General features: G+C 36.3%; 2 protein-coding genes across 12 annotated transcripts; both read right to left on the bottom strand.

Annotated features, from left to right (window-relative positions):
• Positions 1-1,773: 1,773 nt before the first annotated feature.
• LOC137028015 (CD48 antigen-like) lies at positions 1,774-15,378 on the bottom strand. 8 transcript variants are annotated; one of them, XM_067396686.1, is made up of 7 exons: positions 14,952-15,378; positions 14,127-14,465; positions 12,867-13,154; positions 3,852-3,974; positions 3,688-3,723; positions 2,355-2,708; positions 1,774-2,021 (listed from the first exon to the last, which is right to left on the bottom strand). In XM_067396686.1, the coding sequence occupies exons 1-7, from the start codon at positions 14,989-14,991 to the stop codon at positions 1,894-1,896; spliced, it is 1,308 nt and encodes a 435-aa protein (XP_067252787.1). In that variant the 5' UTR covers positions 14,992-15,378; the 3' UTR covers positions 1,774-1,893. The 8 variants fall into 8 exon arrangements, with proteins under 8 accessions (XP_067252787.1, XP_067252783.1, XP_067252791.1 ...); XM_067396682.1 differs by lacking the exons at positions 12,867-13,154; positions 14,127-14,465; positions 14,952-15,378 and adding exons at positions 4,069-4,359; positions 4,452-4,787; positions 7,482-7,803; XM_067396687.1 differs by lacking the exons at positions 12,867-13,154; positions 14,127-14,465; positions 14,952-15,378 and adding exons at positions 4,069-4,359; positions 4,452-4,787; positions 7,482-7,803 and having other exon boundaries at positions 1,840-2,021; positions 2,359-2,708.
• A 254-nt stretch (positions 15,379-15,632) lies between these two features.
• Positions 15,633-22,010, bottom strand: LOC137028016 (SLAM family member 5-like). Of its 4 annotated transcripts, none has more exons than XM_067396694.1 (8): positions 21,752-22,010; positions 19,582-19,917; positions 19,138-19,425; positions 18,924-19,049; positions 18,791-18,832; positions 18,678-18,719; positions 16,733-17,082; positions 15,633-16,517 (listed from the first exon to the last, which is right to left on the bottom strand). In XM_067396694.1, the coding sequence occupies exons 2-8, from the start codon at positions 19,877-19,879 to the stop codon at positions 16,467-16,469; spliced, it is 1,197 nt and encodes a 398-aa protein (XP_067252795.1). In that variant the 5' UTR covers positions 19,880-19,917; positions 21,752-22,010; the 3' UTR covers positions 15,633-16,466. The 4 variants fall into 4 exon arrangements, with proteins under 4 accessions (XP_067252795.1, XP_067252794.1, XP_067252792.1 ...); XM_067396693.1 differs by having other exon boundaries at positions 21,756-21,879; XM_067396691.1 differs by lacking the exon at positions 21,752-22,010 and adding an exon at positions 20,578-20,772.
• Positions 22,011-22,288: the final 278 nt, after the last annotated feature.

The following is a 22,288-nucleotide window of genomic DNA, read 5'->3' as shown; positions in this document are numbered from 1 at the left end:
AAACTGACAAACACAATGCAGGATGTCCATTTATGCAACTAAGCGACTGAAGGTCAATAACCAAATGTAAAAGACGTGAGTACTCGTAGAAGGTGCAGCTTTTTCAAATTATGAATTAAAGTTTATGTTGCTGCTGAAAGCAGTTAGTGAAGGCCAGCAGGGGGCGCTCTTTGTGTATATTTATATGCATATTTTTTATTTAAAATATATACAAATGTCATTTATATAGGCCTATTTTAGTTTGTCAAGAGATTTAAAGCACCATTTTTGGTACGTAGCTACGCGCTCTAGTACGCAAGAACAAGCATTTGATTTAATCTAGAAATAAAGCAAAATAACAGGAAAATTTGAATTAGTCCTCTAATGCCATGTCCGTAATTTATAGCAAAAAGTCTTGCATTAATTCGATCTCAAACGGATTCATTTAAAGGAGCTCTATGTAGAAATGACACCCAGTGGTCAAAATAGGTACTGCAGTCCAAATTCAAAATATTGTTTGGCCCGCCCCCTCCTTCAAAGATGCGGGTGGCCAGCTTGAGGACACACAACAATAGGGAGTGCAATTGACAATGAAAGCTGAGGAGACTTACACACTGTAAGCTGATGAGTTGATTTATCTGTGTTTTAATATGCTGTCGCTCATAGAGATTTTTAGATGGATGCTGAGGCTTTTTAGGTCAGGTTTCCACGGCTGCAATACGTGGCGTTTTCCGCCAACTGGCAACCTGTGATGTCTAAATACTATTGGATAAACTGCAGCACACGGTTTCGCACAGACCAAAACAATGACAGACACGGAACACACATTTCAAAGTAGAATGTCTGGTTGTAGCATTGTTTTTCTGAGGAACAAGTAGGTGAACTTAGCATGTTTCCTAAATATCTGCAAACATATTGGGGTATTTTTATGCTTTATTAAAGTAAAAATCTTACATAGAGCCCCTTTAAAGAAGTTATTACTCACCACCTGCATGACGTCATTCACCAACGTGGTTGAACGACATGTTTGCGAAAATACGGTTTCGGGAAACAGTCATGACTAGCTAGTTGATTTGTTCGAGATGCATCGTACTATAGTAGTAAAGCAGCGAGTTACATCGGTGTTTGGGAAACATTTTAAAAACAGAGTTGCGACACTCCCATAGACTTCCATAGGAACTGAGGAATGCCTTTTTTTTGTGGCCATCCTAAGGCACACCTGTGCAGTAATCATGCTGTGTCTTGATATGCCACACCTGTGAGGTGGATGGATTATCTCGGCAAAGGAGAAGTGCTCACTAACACAGAATTGTGAACAATATTTGAGAGAAATATGCCTTTCGACATAGAAAAAGTCTTTCACTTTTTCTTCACTTCACAAAAACTTTGATAATGCATTTTAACGGTCTCGTAAATCCTGCAAAGTTTTTTATATTTTCATTTTTTTTTTTAAATGTATGTAAATTTATAACACTATATTTAGTATTATATTACAATTGGATTAAATTACAAAAAAACTATTTAACGCTGCTGTGAAGGTGTTTCTATTAGGGCAGCTGTAAGAGTGAGGGTAAAAATGACATCTTTCTCTCTTCTGACTGCCGTTATCAATCACTCTCTATTTTTACCCTCTTTTTGAAAGTTATGAAAACACTATTGTGGAGTTTTTTGCTATTTGCACAAAATAAATTTAATGTAGTCCCTCATTCACCGCTATATATGATGACTTCTATTTCTGAAAAGCACAGAAATGTGAAAAGGGTCTATTTTTATTTAAAAATAGGTGCTATTCATTTGCAATGTTTAGTGTGAGAAGACAGCAGGGGAAAACAGTCAAAGGGGGAAATATGCCAGCCAATAAGCAAAATCATGGAGAATCCCATCTTTTGTTACAGAAGTCCATTGTGGTTTACGTCATAATTTGGGAATTGAAATGACGATTGAATAGATGTGGATTATATTCCAGTGTTTTATATGCTCCTCTTCTGTTTTCAAGGGCGGGTTTGACTCCTCTGGAGCGTCCCTTGTCTTGCCATTGGAACCTGCAAGAAAAAGCAGACGAATAGAAGGTGGTAAAAACAGGAAAAATGAAATTAATTAGCACTATAGCCGCCTTCACTACAACAGGCTAACTGATAATATTAATTTGTGTTGCACTGAGGAATATTATGGTATGATTTGTACTATAGACAATGAACTGACACTGACAAAGCAGCCAGAAAAAAAAAAAAAAAAAAAAACATGTCTCTTGGTTTAAAAAGAAGATGCAAAGAACCACTGTATTCATTTCTTTCACATCACATCCATTTGCTATAACTAATAGATTATACGTTACAGATAGTAAAACAAGTATTTCTTTGAAGGACTCAACTTACTCACATAGGCAACAACGCTGAACGTCTTTGAGATATTCTGTCCGTCGCAGGTGATCTGTAGTTTATAATGTCCATAATGTTTAGGTGTGATGTTAGAGATGGTGAGAGATCCAGTTTTGTGGTCCAGTTTCAAACAGTCTTTGAATCTTTCTTCATTATATAAGTATTCCTCATTGTTCGGTTTATCCCACTTAGCGATGACAACAAATTCAGCACAATGGCGTTCTTCTGAATCAGCAAACTTCCAGCATATCCGCTCATTTTCCTGGATTTCAGTGACATCAGTGTATAGCGTGAGAGATTCTCCCTCAATCACGGACAATGACTTAATTTCATCTTTCTCACTGAACACACCTGAAGAACAAACAGGATCTGTCATGTAGCTGTGATCACTTGTACAACAAACAACATGCGGTCACATTAGTGAAGTTTCAGAGTGGAAAAGTTCATTGTCAGTAGAGTTGCAATGATTGAATTGAAGCTCAGACAAAAGTCTCATTCAAACCAAGCAACTTTTTGTCCGTCAACAAGACTAATTTCAGTGATCAACTGAACAAGATGTAAAATTTGCGAGTGGGAATATTTTGCCCCACGCAAAATTCCCAAATGGATTTCGCCAGCAAACACAGTACAACAGTAAATGTGACCAAAACTTGACTGTCCACATTTACTTTCAACAGTCATTTTAGATAATATCGTAATTTCTGTCGTTGACGCTAAATTCAAAATATCCTGCTGGTTATAGTTTAAACTTTGCAGTTTTAAGATATAGTCAATTACTCATTATAGCCCAATAATGATCATCAGAGAAAGTAATTTTACCATCATTTGGCTGATCAGCATCCCCAGTGTTTCCAGTAACTTTTCATGTTATGTTTATGAAGGATGGATGTGAATGGATGGACGTTCTAGAGCTTCATACTCATTGATCCAGTTCACTGCCATTATAAAGCTCGGATGCATCAGGATATTTGATAGAACTCTGATTGTGTTCATCAGAAAGATGAAAGTAATATACACCTAGGATGGCTTGAGAGTGAGTAAATCTTGGGCTAATTTTCATTTGAAAGTGAACTAATCCTTTAAGCTTTGTATGTGAAACCGGAGGTAAACTATCTTCTTTTGTGTTCAGCAGAAGAAAAACTAATTGTGGTTTGGAACAACTTGAGGGGGAGTTTTTTTCATTTTTCATTTAATTCAATGAAGCCTTTCTTCATCTATAAACTTTGTCTCTCTTAAAGTAGTCTTTAAGATGTTTAGTGCCTCAGTGGACAGAGTAAAGCCACATCTTAAACTCAAGAGTAGTTAAAACTTGAGTTAAATTGTATCTCACCATTGGTTAGCAGAATATGTTCTTCATCAGGTTGATCTGTATAAAAATAATCACTTAATTCAAAGAATGAAGTCGAAGTACATTCAAACTCTCTTACAAAACTATATTTTGCAGGATAAAGCTTGTATGTTTCTTTTGTGAAATCAGCTCTAGGTAACACATACCCCCTTGATCTGCTTGTTTAGACGTCTTGCGTTGATGATAATAGTAAAAACCACACAAAACAGCAGCCACAATCAGAGCACAAACACAAACCAGCGCTATTTCACCTGCAGACAAACCTGGTGCTATAATGGAAAGAGAGATAATAGTATTGCAACTGAATCACTGATATTAATATCATTAATAAAGCTCTATCAGAGAGTCTGAGACTAGAGGTACCTGCACATGTGTGACAGAGGTGAGTGATGTCCAGATGTTGAGTCTGGTTGCTGATGGGATTGTTCAGCACACAGCTGTAGGTGTTTTTATCCTGATATTCCACCTCCAGAGGTAGAGAGAGACTGATGCTGAGATCAGACACACTGATGCTGGACAATAAACTGTTTCCTTTGTACCAGGAGAGAGTCACATGACCCACATTCACAGCTGAACACAACAGTGAACAATTCTGCTTTGGTGATTTTTCTGATAATGAACAGTCTCTGATAATATCAGGAACGGGCAGAGGAGCTGGAATCATGAGAGAATAACGCATTTCACTCTTCATTGGATCGACGCTGCAATGCAATGAAATCAAACCTAATGCATCCAGAAAGACTCACCAGAAACAATAATACTGAATTTCTTCGGTGGTGCCTCATTTCCACCAAAGGTCTGTAGTTCATAAACGCCGCTGTGTTCAGTTCTGGTGTTTGTGATGGTCAGAGATCCAGTCTTGTCCAGATGTAGTCTGTCTCTGAATCTCCCATCAAGAACATCATTATATAACGAGACCTTATTGGCCGATCTGTTGATTTGAGCTATACGAGTGCTGTCAGGTCCAAACGTCCACAGTATCAGATCAGCTTTCTGAATTTCAGTAACATCACAGTATAAAGTGACAGACTCTCCCTCCATCACTGACACTGACTTCACTCCACCTGTAACACCAAACACACCTGAGGAACAGAGAGAGCTTCTCAGACAGAGAACTCAGTTTTGTGTTCCACAGAAGAAATAAAGTAGAAACGATTGGAACATCATGAGTGTGGAAATGATGAAAGAATATCATTTTTTTAAATTCTTCCCGCAGGTAATTTTGACCCGAAACTCATTTTTTAAAAATTGAGTGTTCATTAGAGTGGTCCAAGACCCCAGGAATTTTGTTGCACTTAAACCACAAACACACACACAAAACATTTTGACTGAATTCGAGGAATTTTGTGGTTGAATTTAAAATAGTAACAAATCCTTCCCTCGCGGGTCAATTTGACCCCCATAGGAATGAATGGAATGCAAGGAATGCTGCAGGACAAATGGAAAAAACTAAAACTAAAAATGCTAAAACTTTACTAAAAGTATATTTATAATGTCAACATTTGTCTCTGAATGCATACTGAATAGAACTGGAACAGCTTATTTGCTCCATCTAGTGGTAAGAGTCATGAAATATCAAAGCAAAGACACCCAATGTAAGATATTTTGAGCTGAATTAAAATGGTTATGCATGAAATTGTTAGTTATTTTGAATTTAAGTGAAGAATTTAAAGGATGTGCTTAAATTATTGCATTAACATATATATATATTTCATACATTAAAAAAAAAAAAAAAACTGCACCTGTAATACAAGAATTTATTTTACACCACCAAGACAAATTTTGAGTCAGCCCCCCAAAACATCGACAGTATTAATATTTAGTTAAAGTTTGCACAGTGAAAGCCCATGTGAAAAAAGTACATTTCAATAATATACTTAAAGTGCTCTATTTTCGTGCACTATTTTTGAACTTAAAGATGCCATCGAACGTTTTTTTACAAGATGTAATATAAGTCTAAGGTGTCCCCTGAATGTGTCTGTGAAGTTTCAGCTCAAAATACCCCATAGATTTTTTTAACTTAATTTTTTTAACTGCCTATTTTGGGGCATCATTAAATATGCGCTGATTTATGCTGTGTGGCCCCTTTAAATCTCGTGCTCTCTGCCCATGGAGCTCGCGCTTGCCTTAAACAGTGTCTAAACAAAGTTTACACCGCTAATATAACCCTCAAATGGATCTTTACAAAGTGTTCGTCATGCATGCGTCGGATTATGTGAGTATTGTATATTGTATATATATACTGTTATATTGTTTACATTTGATTCTGAATGAGTTTGAGGCTGTGCTCCGTGGCTAACGGCTAATGCTACACTGTTGGAGAGATTTATAAAGAATGAAGTTGTGTTTATGAATTATACAGACTGCAAGTGTTTAATAATGAAAATAGCGACGGCTCTTGTCTCCGTGAATACAGTAAGAAACGATGGTAACTTTAACCACATTTAACAGTACATTAGCAGCATGCTAACGAAACATTTAGAAAGACAATTTACAAATATCACTAAAAATATTATGATATCATGGGTCATGTCAGTTATTATTGCTCCATCTGCCATTGTTCGCTATTGTTCTCTTCTTGCTCTGTTGATTCAGCTGTGTGCAGCTCCAGATGTTAAAGGTGCTAAATAGGATGTTTTGTTTTATACATTTTTGCAATATTACTTGAAACTGTCTTTACTAACTGATAAAAGACTATTTATTAGGTGCACTGAAAGTAATAATATTAATATACATCATCTGTGCACGAGGTAGGGCCTTAAAAACATCAGCCAATCGTTTGGCCCTCTGGCTTGTAATTCACTGCCATGACGATCCTCGTGAGAGACGAATGCGGCTGCGCGCTCCAGTAACTTTCCACACTCCACAGACGCCGCATGCAATGTTTTTGTCCGGAGACAGGAGTAACAACTGCAGATCATGAGTTACCTGCGGTGAGTCTGACATAATGAATCCACTAACACGACACAGCGAATGCCGGTGGTAAACACTCGTGTTCCAACACTCGTGCAGGAGTTTTGGGAGGCGTTCCTTACGCATGCGCTCATTTCAAAAACTCACTAACAGTCTTTGGATTCTCAGTCGACAAAAAAATCCTCTTTATCACCTTTAATACTGGCTGCCCTTGTCTAATGCCTTTCATAATGTTGGGAACATGGGCTGGCATATGCAAATATTGGGGCGTACACCCCGACTGTTACGTAACAGTCGGTGTTATGTTGAGATTCGCCTGTTCTTCGGAGGTCTTTTAAACAAATGAGATTTATATAAGAAGGAAACAATGATGTTTGAGACTCACTGTATGTCATTTCCATGTACTGAACTCTTGTTATTCAACTATGCCAAGATAAATTAATTTTTTTATTCGAGGACACCTTTAATATACTAAAAATTCTTCTTTAGTACTTCTTAAGATAATATTAAGAACATCTTCAACTGTGCTATTTTGAGACAGCATGAAATATGAACTTAAATGTGTATTTAATATACTATCTCTGTATTTTGCAAATACATTTAGTTACCACTATGGGTTCAAATCATGGTTCAAATGTACTATAAGTAGTATCTAAATACATTTTTAGTTCATATTCATACTGTCTCAAAATATCACAGTTGAGTACACTTAGATGTTCTATATATTATCTTAAGATGTACTAAAGAAGAATTTTTATATTAAGTACAAAATTAGTGCACGAAAATAGAGCACTTTAAGTACAGTATTGAAATGTACTTTTTTTTCACCTGGGAGTAAATATTAACCATTTAAATCTACTCACCGTCCACGAGTAACCCGGCGAAAATGAAAACAAACAGCATATTTCTGTGCATGCGAGTAAAAAACAAGTGAAAAATTGTCTATTGCAGTTATTAAAGTTTTCCGTCGAGTCTGTTTGTTCGATGTCACAGAGCTGTTTCTAAACGAGCGATTAACATCATTATTCCACTTTTATGAGTTTATTATATTTAACTGACTACAGATCGATAGATTTATACGAGTTTACACGAGTGAAAAAAATAATTTGTGACTCTTCTTAATCATTATTAAATCCGCGTTTCATATGAGGACGCAAATCCATTGGGATTCATAAACGGATCAGATGAATTCCCCACACCGGAAGTAGCTGACAACGCCAAATCAAACAACGTTTTGACATTTGACTCAGTGATTGGGTGTGTTAGAAAGGGAAGCGCCAGCAATAATTCAAAGTTCAAAGTCAAACTAATGTTTTTATGTCTTCAGAAATGCAGATTAATAATTATAACTTACTCTGCGTAAAGTGAACATTTATATTATCATGAGTAATTCTACTGCAAATTAAACAAGGATGCAAATTAAATAGATATACTTACCAACTAAGACAGTTGAGACAGCACTTGACGTACATCATTACTTAAAAGGCGTGTTTTTATTAATATTAAAATGTTATAAAAATAAATCCATGTTTTGTTTTTAATGCGACTTAAAATGCAGCCTCTCTTTAACATTATAAAACTGTAATCAAACCCACATTCCCAACATACTGATTGTCCACTAGAGGACAGAACACATCCAAACACTGTGTTCTTCTGTTCATTAAAGAGATAGTTCACTCAAAAATGAAAATTCTGTCATTTATTCACCCTCAAGTTGTTATAAACCCGTATGAATTTGAAACAACATTAGGGTGAGTAAATGATGACAGAATTTTAAATTTTTGGGTGAACTATCTCTTTAACATTGTTCAAAACAGTAACTAACAATACAATGTATCAGACATAAAATATACATAATGAATATCTGCATAACAGACAAGATCACTTTAATGGTAATACATTTCATCAACTTTAAAAATAACCAAAAAACATGATAGTGTAAAACAAACCCTTTCCCGTTGTACCTTTCACAGGTATGAAGCATTCATTTCAAACACATTTGATCGATTTAAAGGCTTGTAAAAGCACACAGGGATAATGTCACTATAGACACGTGTTTTCAGTGATCTGTCCGTTCTTCAACAGTGAGTTTGTCTCCTCTGATGCATCTTCTCTGCTTTCTGAAGAATCTGTAAGATAGTGTCAAAATCTGTCAAACATCTTCATCTAGTGATCATAATTCAAATATATGCCTAAAACATACAAAAACAGAACAAAAACAGTGCAAAAGAGACTAAAAGGACTTTTATTTATCACTGCATATTTTAAATGTTTAGCTCATATTTGGCAATTGATTGACTGAAATATGATCTTTTCACTTGCCATTAAATATTAAATATTGATATGATTAATGAAGCTTTAAGAAAAATGCACTGCATTATCATCTCCTGCACTAGATGATTTAATAATATTTTAATGCAATATGGGAACTGTTTGCCAAATTTAGCCAATAAATCCAGTAAAATGTATGAATTGTTCAATCTTTGTTACACTGACAGATTTGAGATGCTCACCTTGGACAAGAAATGTCTTGGAGATCATATTTTGTCCATTCCTGGTGATATTTAGTTTGTAAATTCCAAAGTCTGTAGGTTTGATGTCACTGATTGTGAGATATCCAGTGTTTTGATCCAGGTGTACTCTATCCAGGTGTATTCTGTCTTTAAAACTCTCATCATGATTATAACAACCACTATTGTTCAGTTCATTCAGTCTGGCAATGACAACAAACGGATTTGTGTCATCTGCGCCTGATTTTCCAAACCTCCAGTGTAGCACATCAAAACCTTGTATTTCAGTGACGCCGGTGTTTAGAGTGACAGACTCTCCCACCGTCACCGACACCGTCTTCAGTTCAACTTTCTCCAGAATGACCTCATCAGCTGAACAAACTGGAATGGAGATAGAGATTAGAAATTGTAATGTTGATGGATGACAGAATAGACTCAGTAACAGTATCTTACCATTATTCAGCTCAGTGTCTTGCCCAGGACTTCGTCCTGCTTAAACAAAAGGTAAGAAAAGATTATTGTTTATATATATTTTTGCTCACCAGCTTCTGTGGCTAGTGGTTTTCCAAAGTTAACAGCCACTCAGCATTTTCACTAGCCAGTTTTGATATATGATCTCATAATTTGGCAGCAGGTTTATTAGGCTGCTGTCACTTTAAGACCTGATGCACGGATCCATTATACTGTTACACATGCGCTTTCTTTCTCAACTGTTTACATTCACTTACAACATAACTGACTGTGTTTACATGGATACTCACCAAGACCGGCATTTTGATATTATTTTGTGTGTATTCGACTATTTAAGCACAATAAGAAATGAAAAAGCACTCAATTTAGTACTGAGAGTTGGCTTTATGTGACGCACTTTGGGTGTGAGCACAAAATCTGCAGGAATAAGTAAAATTATGTGCAATCCCACATCAAAATGCAAACCCTGTAACAGCAACAATATTAATCCAGAGCAAATGAAATGAGTGAGTGAGAGGAGGAGGGTTTGTGTGTCGACTCTCTCTCTCTCATCTCTTCGACAGCGAAAGAAAGAGCAGCTGGTATCTATTCTGCAGAAAATGATTACTGGAAGCATTTAAAATATTTCAGCAACTCTCTAACTAGTTTTAGCATGTTATTAAATATGACGATATTAATGTATTTGTTCTTGGCAGACTAGATCTGCTATGCTAATGCTGTTGCAAAGCAAGTATGGACTTGCTACTACTAAAACATACACAGACACGCTGCTGTAAGAATGTAAGATATGTTGCAATAGATATCTTGATGGCAGATGGAACTGCAGGTGGAGGATTTCAGAGGAACTCTGATAGGGTGCTGCAGGGGTGCTTCTCAATACTCAAATCGATGATTCCTCATTTCCCCGCTCCTCCGTCCCCCAGCCCATGACACAGAGACCGATCGACCTCAACCATCGTGAAGGACATCTCAATTCTCTAACTGCACCATGAGGAATGAGGAGCGAGGAAGCTTCCTGTGGAGTCATGAGTGAGGATACACAGGTGTATCTTTCCCTCGCATCCTAAGGGGGTTAGAGCTAAGATGCAAGGAAAGGAAACGAGGATACACAACTAAGAAATGAGAAGCACCCCAGGACACTATTTTGAACGAATCTTTAGTATGACTCAGGAACAACAAGTTGTTTCAGAGAGTGATTCATTTTGAGTTGACTACACACATGCAGCATCCTATAGGTTCTGTACTCAAAATGATTAGTTCACGTCGAGTCTTCGGGTTTGTGTCTGAGTCGTTCGTTCATCCCGTGACAGCCCCGGTACCGACTGCAGAGCTTTAGCCTACGGGACTGTCATGGGATGAATGAACGACTAAAACCGAAGACCCGAGAGATTAACTAATCAATTCTGTATCCGGTACAGACAGACTGCATAGCTCAGCTATGGGCATGTGACGTGGCAAAAGAATGAGAGACTCAAATCGGGAGGTGAGGTAAACTAACAGCATAGCCTGATGACCCAGCTAAGCAATGAATTAATCATTTATGTTACTTGGCCTTGGTTGCATCATTTTTTCCCGATTCTATTTATTTATATTTTTTTCATATTCTAAAAACGTTACATAAGTAGATGTGTTGTGAAATTTGACCATTAACATGTAACATTTTAATTATATTATGCTGAAATGACTTGAATAAAGATTTGTTCATTTTGATGAACGAGATTCAAAGATCCGAGGTAGTAAATGATCTGAACTTCCCACTACTATACCCTAAAGCAGTTGTTCCCAACCACATTCCTGAAATATTATTGATATTTTGCATGTCTCCTTTTGTCTGACACACCCATTTCAGGTCTTGGAGTCTCTACTAATGAGCTGATGATCTGAATCAGGTGTGTTTGGTCAAAGAGAACGTGGTTGGGAACTTTGCCCTAAAGCAGTGGTTCTCAAACCAGCCCTGAAGTACCAGCAGGCCTGCACGTTTTGTATGTCTCCCTCATTAGTAGAGACTGGGTGTGTCAGAAATAGAGAGACATACAAAATGTTCAGGGTTGCTGCTCCACCAGGACAGGTTTGAAAGCCACTGCTGTAGATCAAACACTGAACCAGACTATTTAAAGACCCCCTGAAATCAAACTTTGAGGGTTTTTTTCGCTTTTAGTAAGCATATGTTAGCCTTAAGGTTATGAATAAGCTGGTGTGCTCCAAAACAATGACAAAATTTGCATGTAGGAGATATCTCTAGAATCTGAAATCCCGCCCCCTCCCACACTATATCAAACGGTTTAAACTTACGGCTAAATCGGACATTTGTTCACACATTTACTACTTTCTATATAGTGAATGGCACATAGTGCACTAGATAGAGGATAGGGAATGATTAAGACAGTGTAAATATACACAATTGAAGTCCGTTTTTTGCTTTAGTGTCACGTGAACCGCTGCAGCACGTGCACAGTCTGCTCCAGTCCAGAGACACGAGAGCACAGAGCGAATCATATGTGTGTGTCGGCACAGACCACAAAACGTTTGGACACATTTGAATTCCACAAACAATGCTATATTTAAAGCAATGTGGAGGAGAAACAGTCTGAGATTATGAGGAAAATTGGGTTTTACGAGCTCAACGGCTCTGGTCAAGCTGTGATCTAGGCGAACCGCTACTGGCTATTTGAAAAGGGGGAGGGGCTTCTAGATGTATCCCGCCCTGTTTCATTGGAAATTACGTCAACACAATGAATAAAGCTCTGCGTTTTAAGGCACTTCAGTGGACCTTTAAATATTGAGCAAGCAATCTCACTGGCTGCAGTAATGCCATGTAGTAATGGTGTGATATTGCTTGCAGACTGAATGCAAAGGACCAATTAGCCTGCGCCCTCTAGAGTTTCATGACTGAATGTACTTTCTTTTTCTCAATAAATCTCAAATTTTCTATTTCATAACTGTAGATCATACTTACCCATTTGATTTGTATTTCTGCGTTTCCTGCGGAAGGTGAATATCCCAATAGCAGCAACGACTAGGACAATTACTCCAACAAAGACACAGATCAGCACTATATGACTGAGCTGTAAACCACTTTCTGTTTTGAGCGTTGACCAGTCCACTGTAAAACAACCACGCAAAACTTGTGAGTATATCCAATAACTGAGATCTGAAATGGTGCAGATTTCAAAAATAGTAATGTTGTAAATATGGGAAACCTAAGAACTGGAAATATATTTGATAAGTATCAATAATGTAGAGCAGAACAAATCAGCACTGCCGTACCTGAACATGTGTGACAGAGGTGAGTGATGTCCAGATGTTGAGTCTGGTTGCTGGTGGGATTGTTCAGCACACAGCTGTAGGTGTTTTTATCCTGATATTCCACCTCCAGAGGTAGAGAGAGACTGATGCTGAGATCAGACACACTGATGCTGGACAATAAACTGTTTCCTTTGTACCAGGAGAGAGTCACATGACTCACATTCACAGCTGAACACACCAATGAACATGATGATGATGATGATGATGATGAAGAACATTCTCTGCTGATGACAGGAACAGGCAGACGAGCTGAAAAATATGAGAGAAAACACAGACAACAATAATTAACATTGTCAGATTGTGTGATTTTGACTCCTAAATTCTTGGCTTGTCGTGAACAATAAACATGTCAGACTACAAGCCAATTATCATTTGCCATTTTAATGATGTCATTGAGAAGGCGGAACTAATGAATGACTTCAAGAAACAAGAGCGTAAACAAACAATGACGTTTGAAGTGGCGTTTGAAAAAATCCATATTTAACACATCATGAAGTAAAATATCTAGCTTCCACCAGACCACCTTCCATACTTAACTAAGGAAGAAAACGTAACTGGCATCGCGTAGCGTAAGCTTTTTGAACTGCGAGAGTTTTACTCCTTCGTAACTTAAATACAGAAGGCGGTCTGGCAGAAGCTAGATATTTTACTTCATAACTTGTTAAATATAATTTTTTTTAACACAAACACATCACTTCACTTCAGAAGGACCTCCTGCAGCCGTGTGGAGTACGTCTATAATGGATCATGGACTGTCTAGAGCTTCATACTCTTTGGTCCCGTTCACTGCCATTATAAAGCTTGGATGCATCAGGAGATTTATTAATATAACTCTGATTGTGTTCATCTGAAAGAAGAAAGTCATACACACCTAGGATGGCTTGAGGGAGAGTAAAGCTTGGGGAAATATTAATTTGAAAGTCAACTAATCCTTTAACATCGTCTACTCAAATGCCAAACATTTACACTATCCCTGTCTCTTTGGGTTGCCGCTTGCCTTAAATTACATACACCAGTCTGTGACTCGGGTCTCATTTTACACTATACAATAGAAACCAGACACTGCAGGTTCAGCTTGCATTTAGGATAATTGAATGATGGGCTCGGTAGAAAAGTTACCATGGCAACTTAAATTTCTCAGACAGTTTTGCTGCGGACTGACATACAGTATGGAACAATACTTCAATGCAATAAAGTCAAACAAAATGCAAACATACTTACCAGAAACAATAATACTGAATTTTTTGGGTGGGACTTCTTTTCCGCCAAAGATCTGTAGTTGATAAAGTCCAGCATGTTCAGCTCTGATGTTTGTGATGGTCAGAGATCCGGTCTGATCATCCAGCTTCAGTCTGTCTCTGAATCTCCCATCAAGAGCATCATTGTATAATGAGACCTTATTAATAATTTTATTGATTTGAGCTATACGAGTGCTTTCAGGTCCAAACGTCCACAGTATCAGATCAACCCTCTGTGTTTCAATAAGACCAGCATCTAGAGTGACTGAATCTCCCTCCGTCACTGATACTGACTTCACTGCATCTTCAGCACCAGACACACCTGGAGAACAAACAAACAGTTTCTCATTTCTGTCTAAACAACTTCAAACGGGTCATTTTCTGGAGGTTGCTGCCTTCATCTCCATTTGCTCTTACTGTATGAAAGAGAACAAGATGGTTGTTCTGCTGACATTACCAAGGACATTAGGGTGAGAAAATCATGTCAAATTTTTCATTCATTGAAAATTATAACTTTAAGTTTTATTTCTCCAATAATTGTTGTTTTTTACATATTTCTGTATACATGTTTTCAAATATCAATAAAGGTTTAAAGAAACAATAATAATGGTTATGCCAACATCAGCATTTTAATAAGACTTGCCTGGGGACAATTGAACCACCTAGACATTTTAGTTAAATTAAGCAATGTATCTCTCAATAATCAAAACATTTTAAAATTGCAAATTTATACGCTTGAACCCCAAACAAAAAACGACGTCACTAAATGAAAGCGAAAGTCTCTCGTGTTTTTAAATGGTGTACTCACCTTTCCATAGTAAGAAGCAGATAGACAAAACACAGATCATTATAATGATGTAGATCAAGATGAAATGTCATTTAAAATACAGATGTAGTGCAGTAGGTCATCGGGTGTTCTCGGAGTGTTTATCTTTAGGTACGCTCCGTTTCTTAAACGATCTTACAGCGACGACTGACATTATTTTCTATCGAATGTTATCAGCCTATATCTAACAACAACAGAGAGACTTGAATTATATTCTTATTCATTGCTGGTAAACCTGTAAATCTGCGTTGCGAGGAAAAGTTGGGAAGTAGAGTTAAATGTCAGGAAGTTGCTCACGTAAGGATGTCTGCTCACATGACCACCTGGGGTGAGGTTTCGAAATGACGCAGTGATTCTCGCTTAAAAAAAACTTTAGCTCTTCTTAGTTTATGAGACTTCTCTCTCGTCCGAATTAATGCGTGTAATCACGTGAACTTAAACTACCAGTTTCAATTATACTGCTTCAAGTGTTGCTCTGTCACAAACTGACAAACGCAATGATGTCGCTTTATTCAGGTGGATTGTTCTCAGTCCATACTGGCTGGCATGAAATTAAAAAACTGACATGTTCTTATTTAAAAAGTGTCATTTTGTTGATGTTTATTAAAAACATGATTACAAATAACATGACAAAATTTGTAATCAGTAGGCTAATATAGTCTCTACACATTTTTGGTAACATAATCTGACTACTTTTGGATTACATTTAGATTACTTTTGTGCTAAAGCTTATTTGATGTCTCATATATTGTATAAAGAAAAAATATATTCCAAAAAATATATTCTATTCACCAACAAGAGCCTCAACAGATTCCTTTCTAAAGTCCAATATATGGACAGGTAATACTTCAAAACACTAACACTAATGTACCAGTAACACTGAGTAAAACAAAATCTCATGATTTTAAAACATATTTACTTAAAATTAAGTAAATTTAGAAAAAAGCAATATTACAAAAACAAATATTGAAAAATATGAATTTCACAGCAACATCCCTGCTACATCAAATATTTCATCTAAAAACACTTGAAGTGCATATGACAGTATCAATGAAGAACATCAAACAATAGCAACATTGCAAAGATGAATTTAGAAATGTTTTTGCAAAAATGAATTTTGAATATTTACTTAAAATTAAGTAAATTTAGAAAACAGTAACATTACAAAAGCAAATATTGAAAAACATGAAATTCACAGCAATAGGAAATATTTCATCTAGAAACATATATGACATGCATATGACAGTATCAATGAAAAACATCAAACAATAGCAACATTGCAAACATTTTTTGAAAAAAATAGCAATAACATTTCAAGGTCAAATATTCATCAAACGTTTTAAGTGTACTGTAACAATGAAGAAATGAATGAAGTTGCATGCTCAGCTCTACTTGTGTCATCATTAGTGAATTTTGTCATAAAAAAAGTAGAAATATGTTTTATGTTTTTGTCCGTGGAATTCAAATGTGGATGATATTCCAGTGTGTCCTCTTGCATTATAAAGGAGCGGTTTGTCTCCTCTGGGTTCGCTCTCTTTTCTTTTGAAGCTGTAAGAAAACAAAGAAGCAGAGAAGCTGTAAACAGGAAAACTGTTTGACATGATGTTCCCATTAATCTAATCATCGATCATTATGTGTCTCTTCCTTTCAATAAAGATCCACAAAGATAGTTTCTTCTTCACATTCACTTGCCATAAATAACAGTTTATCAGTTAAAGACTTCAATAAGATAATTATCACTTTGAAGGACTCGACCTACTCACATGAGCAACAACATTGAACGTCTTTGAGACCTTCTTTCCATCGCTGGTGATGTGTAGTTTATAATGTCCATAGTGTTCAGGAGTAACTTTTGTGATGGTGAGAGATCCAGTTTTGTGGTCCAGTTTCAAACAGTCTTTGAATCTTTCTTCATTATATAAGTATTCCTCATCATTGGTTTTATCCCATTTAGCTATCACAACAAATTCAGTGGAATTGCATCCTTTGGAACAAGCAAACTTCCAGCATATCCGCTCATTTTCCTGGATTTCACTGACAACAGTGAGTAGAGTGAAAGGTTGTCCTACCATCACTAATAAGGACTTGATTTCATCTTTTTCAACAATTGATCCTGGAGAACAAACAGAAGGAGTTTCTCAGATGGGGAACAAACACTGTTGTGCACATGAGATGTTGCCCAGCAAACCTTCAGACTTCCTTGAATCGTGCCAGTAGATACTCATCATAGGCCAATGATTGTACCCTAGCTTACATCTTAGAAACCGTTTGACCAAACTTAATTATTTTGATACATTTTTGTCTTAAGGTTCTCCAGATCACATACAGTATATAAAAATCAATAAAAATTGGACTAACAGCCTAAAAAAGTTGTAAAATAGTAGTCATTGCAAAGAAAATTCAACATATCTGAGGAACAAGAGCAAGCAATGACTGAAATAATGTTAAATCAATGTTAATGTGTCAGCGTTAACCTCATTGAATCAGTATCAGTATACTTTTGCACCCTCAATTAATGTTGAAAAAATATTGAAATTTCAACAAAAAATCAATGGTAATGGCATTGAATCAATGTTACAATGTGAAGTTGGTTCATCATCATGCTTGAACTCTCAGAAAATGAAACACAACTACAACTGACTTACAGCCACACAGCCTGAAATCAACTGAAGATAAAAGAAGACAATAAATCTCTCAAGATCTCAGCAGAAGCTCTTTTGGAGAATTAACAGGTTTAGATGTTGATGTTTTATTGAAAATGTTTGGTCGCCATTTTGGTGATCAGTGTTTCCTTCAGTTGGACAGTTTGGGGAGTTTGTGCTCTTTGTAACAGTGTTTAACAAAACACATCATTTGTTGAAAAGAAAACCAGAAACAATGATGATCAGATTATATATTTTTAGCCTCATTATCATTTTCTGAGAGTTCAAGCATGATGTTGAACCAACGTCACATTGTAACACTGATTCAATGACACTGCCATTGATTTTTTTGTTGAAATTTTAACGTTTTTCAACATTAATACAACATCCTGTGTCATACATCGCGTCAGGGGTTACTCTTGAAACCATATTATTAAAAACCTGTCGTTCAGCCTCGTTGGTGAATGATGTCACGCAGGTGGTGGGGTAATAACCTCTTTAAATGAATCAATTTGAGATCGAATTAATGCTAGATTTTCTGCTATAAATTACGGACATGGCATTAGAGGACTAATTCTCATTTTCCTGTTATTTTGCTTTATTTCCAGATTACATCAAATGCTTGTTCTAGAGCACGTACGCACATACGCACTCTTCAAAAAACGGTACTTTAAATCTCTTGACAAACTAAAATAAATAAATGACATTTGTATATATTTGAAATAAAAGATATTGTACTTAATGTCAGCTTGCTTATTTTGCTCAAGATACGGATTTACTAAGTCATAAAAACAAGAAACTATGCTTCTAACTACAGATCGAGAGCTGTCCAACTACATGAGTTTGCAATGCAGTTTGTGAATGTTCGTTTGAACTATGGTTTCGGGAAACACCAAATCGCTGAACTATGTAAGTAACGACAGAACTTGCGATGTTAGTTGGCTCATGATGCTTTTGGGAAACGCACCCCTGGTCAAAACCTCTTTATTTATTATTGTTTGCTGTTTCATCTAAATAAAATTTGGTTGGCAAAATTTCGGAGCAACACTAATGACCTAAAACTTACCATTAGCTGGACTAACAGTACATTCTTCTCCATTCGGCTGGCCTGTATAAAGACAATCACTTAATTTTCGGTTGGCAAAATTTCAGAGCATCACTAATTGAATTTAATCTTACCATTAGCTGGACTAACAATAAGTTCTATTCCAACAGGTTGGCCTGTATAAAGACAATCAATTAAAGAATGAAATAGAAGTAAATTAAACTTTTTAATAAAATTTTTGTTAAATTAGCTGTATGTAACACATACCCCCTTGATCTGCTTGTTTAGACGTCTTGCTTTGGTGGTAATAGTAAAAAAAAACACAAAAAACCACAGCCACAGTCAGAGCCAGAGCACAACCGCAAACCAGCGTTATATAACCTGTAAACAAACCTGGTGGTATGATATAAAAAGAGACAAAGTATTAATATTGTAACAGGATCTGAAAACATCTCTGTGAATAAATGGACCACCGTCGTACCTGCACATGTGTGACAGAGGTGAGTGATGTCCAGATGTTGAGTCTGGTTGCTGATGGGATTGTTCAGCACACAGCTGTAGGTGTTTTTATCCTGATATTCCACCTCCAGAGGTAGAGAGAGACTGATGCTGAGATCAGACACACTGATGCTGGACAATAAACTGTTTCCTTTGTACCAGGAGAGAGTCACATGACTCACATTCACAGCTGAACACACCAATGAACATGATGATGATGATGAAGAACATTGTGAAGAGTTACTGCTGATGACAGGAACAGGCAGACGAGCTGGACAATAAAAAAATATTAAAAAAATAAAAATAAATGTAGATGTCAAACAACACTTTGATGCACCAGTTTGATATGTTCACAAATATCAATGTGGCAAATACAAAATAGCTCAATACTACAATGCAAATATTACACAACTACAGAATGACCCACCAGAAACAATAACACTGTATTTCTTGGGCGGGACGTCTTTTCCACCAATGATCTGTAGAAATGCATAAGCTCCAGAGTGTTCGGTTCTGGTGTTTGTGATGGTCAGAGATCCAGTTTGACTGTCCATTCGCAGCCTGTTTCTGAATCTCTGATTAAGATCATCATAATATGAGATCTTACTAATCTGTCTGTTGATTTGAGCTATACGAGTTCTTCCGGGTCCAAATGTCCACAGTGACAGATCGGCTTTTTGTAATTCAGTAACGTCAGTTTGTAGAGTAACAGAGTCTCCCTCCATCACTGATAATGTCTTCACTGTATCATCACCAAACACTCCTGAAGAAACAAACAGAGTTTCTTAAAATCAGAAATAAACTGAATATTTCATCATGGACCTTGCTGTTTTCTATTCTGTTCACGCTTCATTTATGGGAAAGCTCTGTGTGGATTTTGTGTCTAACATCCTCTTTTTGAGTTGCAGTGACATGAGTGTGAGTAAATGATGAATTAAACTTTCATTTTTGAGTGAACGTTCCCTGTAATTGAGATTATCTGTTCTTCTAATCCCCTTCTTTACAGGTTCAAGACCAAGTTTCATGTCCAACAAGACATGTTATGAGAACAGGAACAACAAAATAGTGAATAAAAATGTAGTCAGATTTTGGGTAAAGTTAAACTGAATTCTGAATAACGTTAATGCAATAGTGACATCAGCACAGAAATGAATTCATAGACACATTCAAACACAAAACATGCATTGTTCTTCTTTGAGATCTTTGTATTTTTGTTGGTTGCATGCATGTTGAATGAACCTACTACAAACACTTTAACCTGGGCATTTTTTCTCCAGACTACATTTTTTTTAATTTATAGTTCCAAAAACATCTAAATGAACATTAATTCGGCAATATAAAACATAATAATCATCAATTCTTATAGTCTATATCGTTAAAGTTTGTTAAGTAAGAACCGTCTCGAAAACTTAAATCTACTCACCATCATCCACGAGTAACGGGACGAAAAATAAAACAAACATACTCATATTTCTGTACATCATGTAGCTACAATGATGTACAGAAATCTATTGTCCATTATAGATATTAAACTCCGTTCGACGTCCTAAATTAACTAAATCACAACCTGACAGCGAGGAATATAGTTAATAGAGAGTTTGAATCAGTGTGACTTCTTCATTTTAATGCTCTGTCCATTGACGTCAAGGAAATAGGGAAGTAATTCTTTAGAATTTCCCGAAATTTTTTTAACTTTTCAGAAAGCCCCACACCGGAAGGAGCTCCTCCAACTACAACTGTCAGATGATTGACATGAGTGTTAGAAAGTGCAAGCGACACCTAATAATTTGGGTTTTAGATAGTTATTTGACGCTATACAAACTAACGTCATGATTGACAGCTGTGGCTTCATTTTTCTACAGTGGACTGTGGAGACCCGTCCATCTGTTTTTGGTCCAACACGATGTGACAGGATGAAGTTTTAGCATTTGACATAGGTAGAACAGTTCAATTTAACACAGTTAAATTCATAACACAAGATAATTATTATTATTACTATTATTGTTATTATTAAACAGTTATATATTAAAAAAAAGTATATTTCATGGTTGAGGCTGAAATTGAATTTTTCAGACCAATACTGCATCTTTCATTCATTCACATCCAACTGTAACAGTACAACTTTTAACATAGATTGTCCATTAGATGGCAGAATACGCTTCTGATGCAGTTTCTCCATTTTCTGAGGAATCTACAATAATAATAATAATTGTTTGAAACATTAAGCTCTTATGTGGTTGATTCTTTTGTTTCTCTACAATGATATGATTTTTCTTCTCTTGCAAACCAAATCTGACCTTTTCACAAGCCATTAGATACTGATAATGAAGCATAAATCACAAACACTTTAAAAATTAAAACACTTAAATCAACTTAAAATTTGCAATACAACTTGGTTAGATATGGCTTTGATTTCATAGCAATGGAGTCCAAATTATTTTGTAAAAAAAAATTATTATTGTCTCTTGGTTTAAAAAAAAAAACATGCGAAGAACAGCTGTATTCATTTCTTTCATGATCTATCACATCCATTGGCTATAACTAATAAGTAAGTTAAAGATAGTAAAACAAGTATTACTTTGAAGGACTCAACTTACTCACATAGGCAACAACGCTGAACGTCTTTGAGATATTCTGTCCGTCGCAGGTGATCTGTAGTTTATAATGTCCATAGTGTTTAGGTGTGATGTTAGAGATGGTGAGAGATCCAGTTTTGTGGTCCAGTTTCAAACAGTCTTTGAATCTTTCTTCATTATATAAGTATTCCTCATTGTTCGTTTTATCCCACTTAGCGATGACAACAAATTCAGCACAATGGCGTTCTTCTGAATCAGCAAACTTCCAGCATATCCGCTCATTTTCCTGGATTTCAGTGACATCAGCGTGAGAGATTCTCCCTCAATCACGGACAATGACTTAATTTCATCTTTCTCACTGAACACACCTGAAGAACAAACAGGATCTGTCATGTAGCTGTGATCACTTGTACAAATAACAAGATATGCGGTCACATTAGTGAAATTTAATAATATATCGTAATTTCAGTCATTGCCACTAAATTCAAAATATCCTGCTGGTTATATACTTTGCAGTTTTAAGATATAGTCAATTACTCATTATAGCCCAATAATGAT

The sequence above is a fragment of the Chanodichthys erythropterus genome, chromosome 10 (genome assembly GCF_024489055.1).
Source record: "Chanodichthys erythropterus isolate Z2021 chromosome 10, ASM2448905v1, whole genome shotgun sequence".
NCBI lineage: Eukaryota > Metazoa > Chordata > Actinopteri > Cypriniformes > Xenocyprididae > Chanodichthys > Chanodichthys erythropterus.
This window is presented reverse-complemented; position numbering and strand designations above follow the sequence as displayed.

Coding starts and splice junctions, on each gene's coding strand:
- LOC137028015 (XM_067396682.1), bottom strand. CDS start 7,533: ATGCACAGAAATATGCTGTTTGTTTTCATTTTCGCCGGGTTACTCGTG. Junction 4,360..4,451: donor ATTCAGTATTATTGTTTCTG/GTGAGTCTTTCT, acceptor TCATGATTCCAG/CTCCTCTGCCCGTTCCTGAT. Junction 3,724..3,851: donor TAAACAAGCAGATCAAGGGG/GTATGTGTTACC, acceptor ATTTTTATACAG/ATCAACCTGATGAAGAACAT.
- LOC137028016 (XM_067396691.1), bottom strand. CDS start 20,638: ATGATGTACAGAAATATGAGTATGTTTGTTTTATTTTTCGTCCCGTTA. Junction 18,833..18,923: donor TAAACAAGCAGATCAAGGGG/GTATGTGTTACA, acceptor GTCTTTATACAG/GCCAACCTGTTGGAATAGAA. Junction 18,720..18,790: donor TATTGTTAGTCCAGCTAATG/GTAAGATTAAAT, acceptor GTCTTTATACAG/GCCAGCCGAATGGAGAAGAA.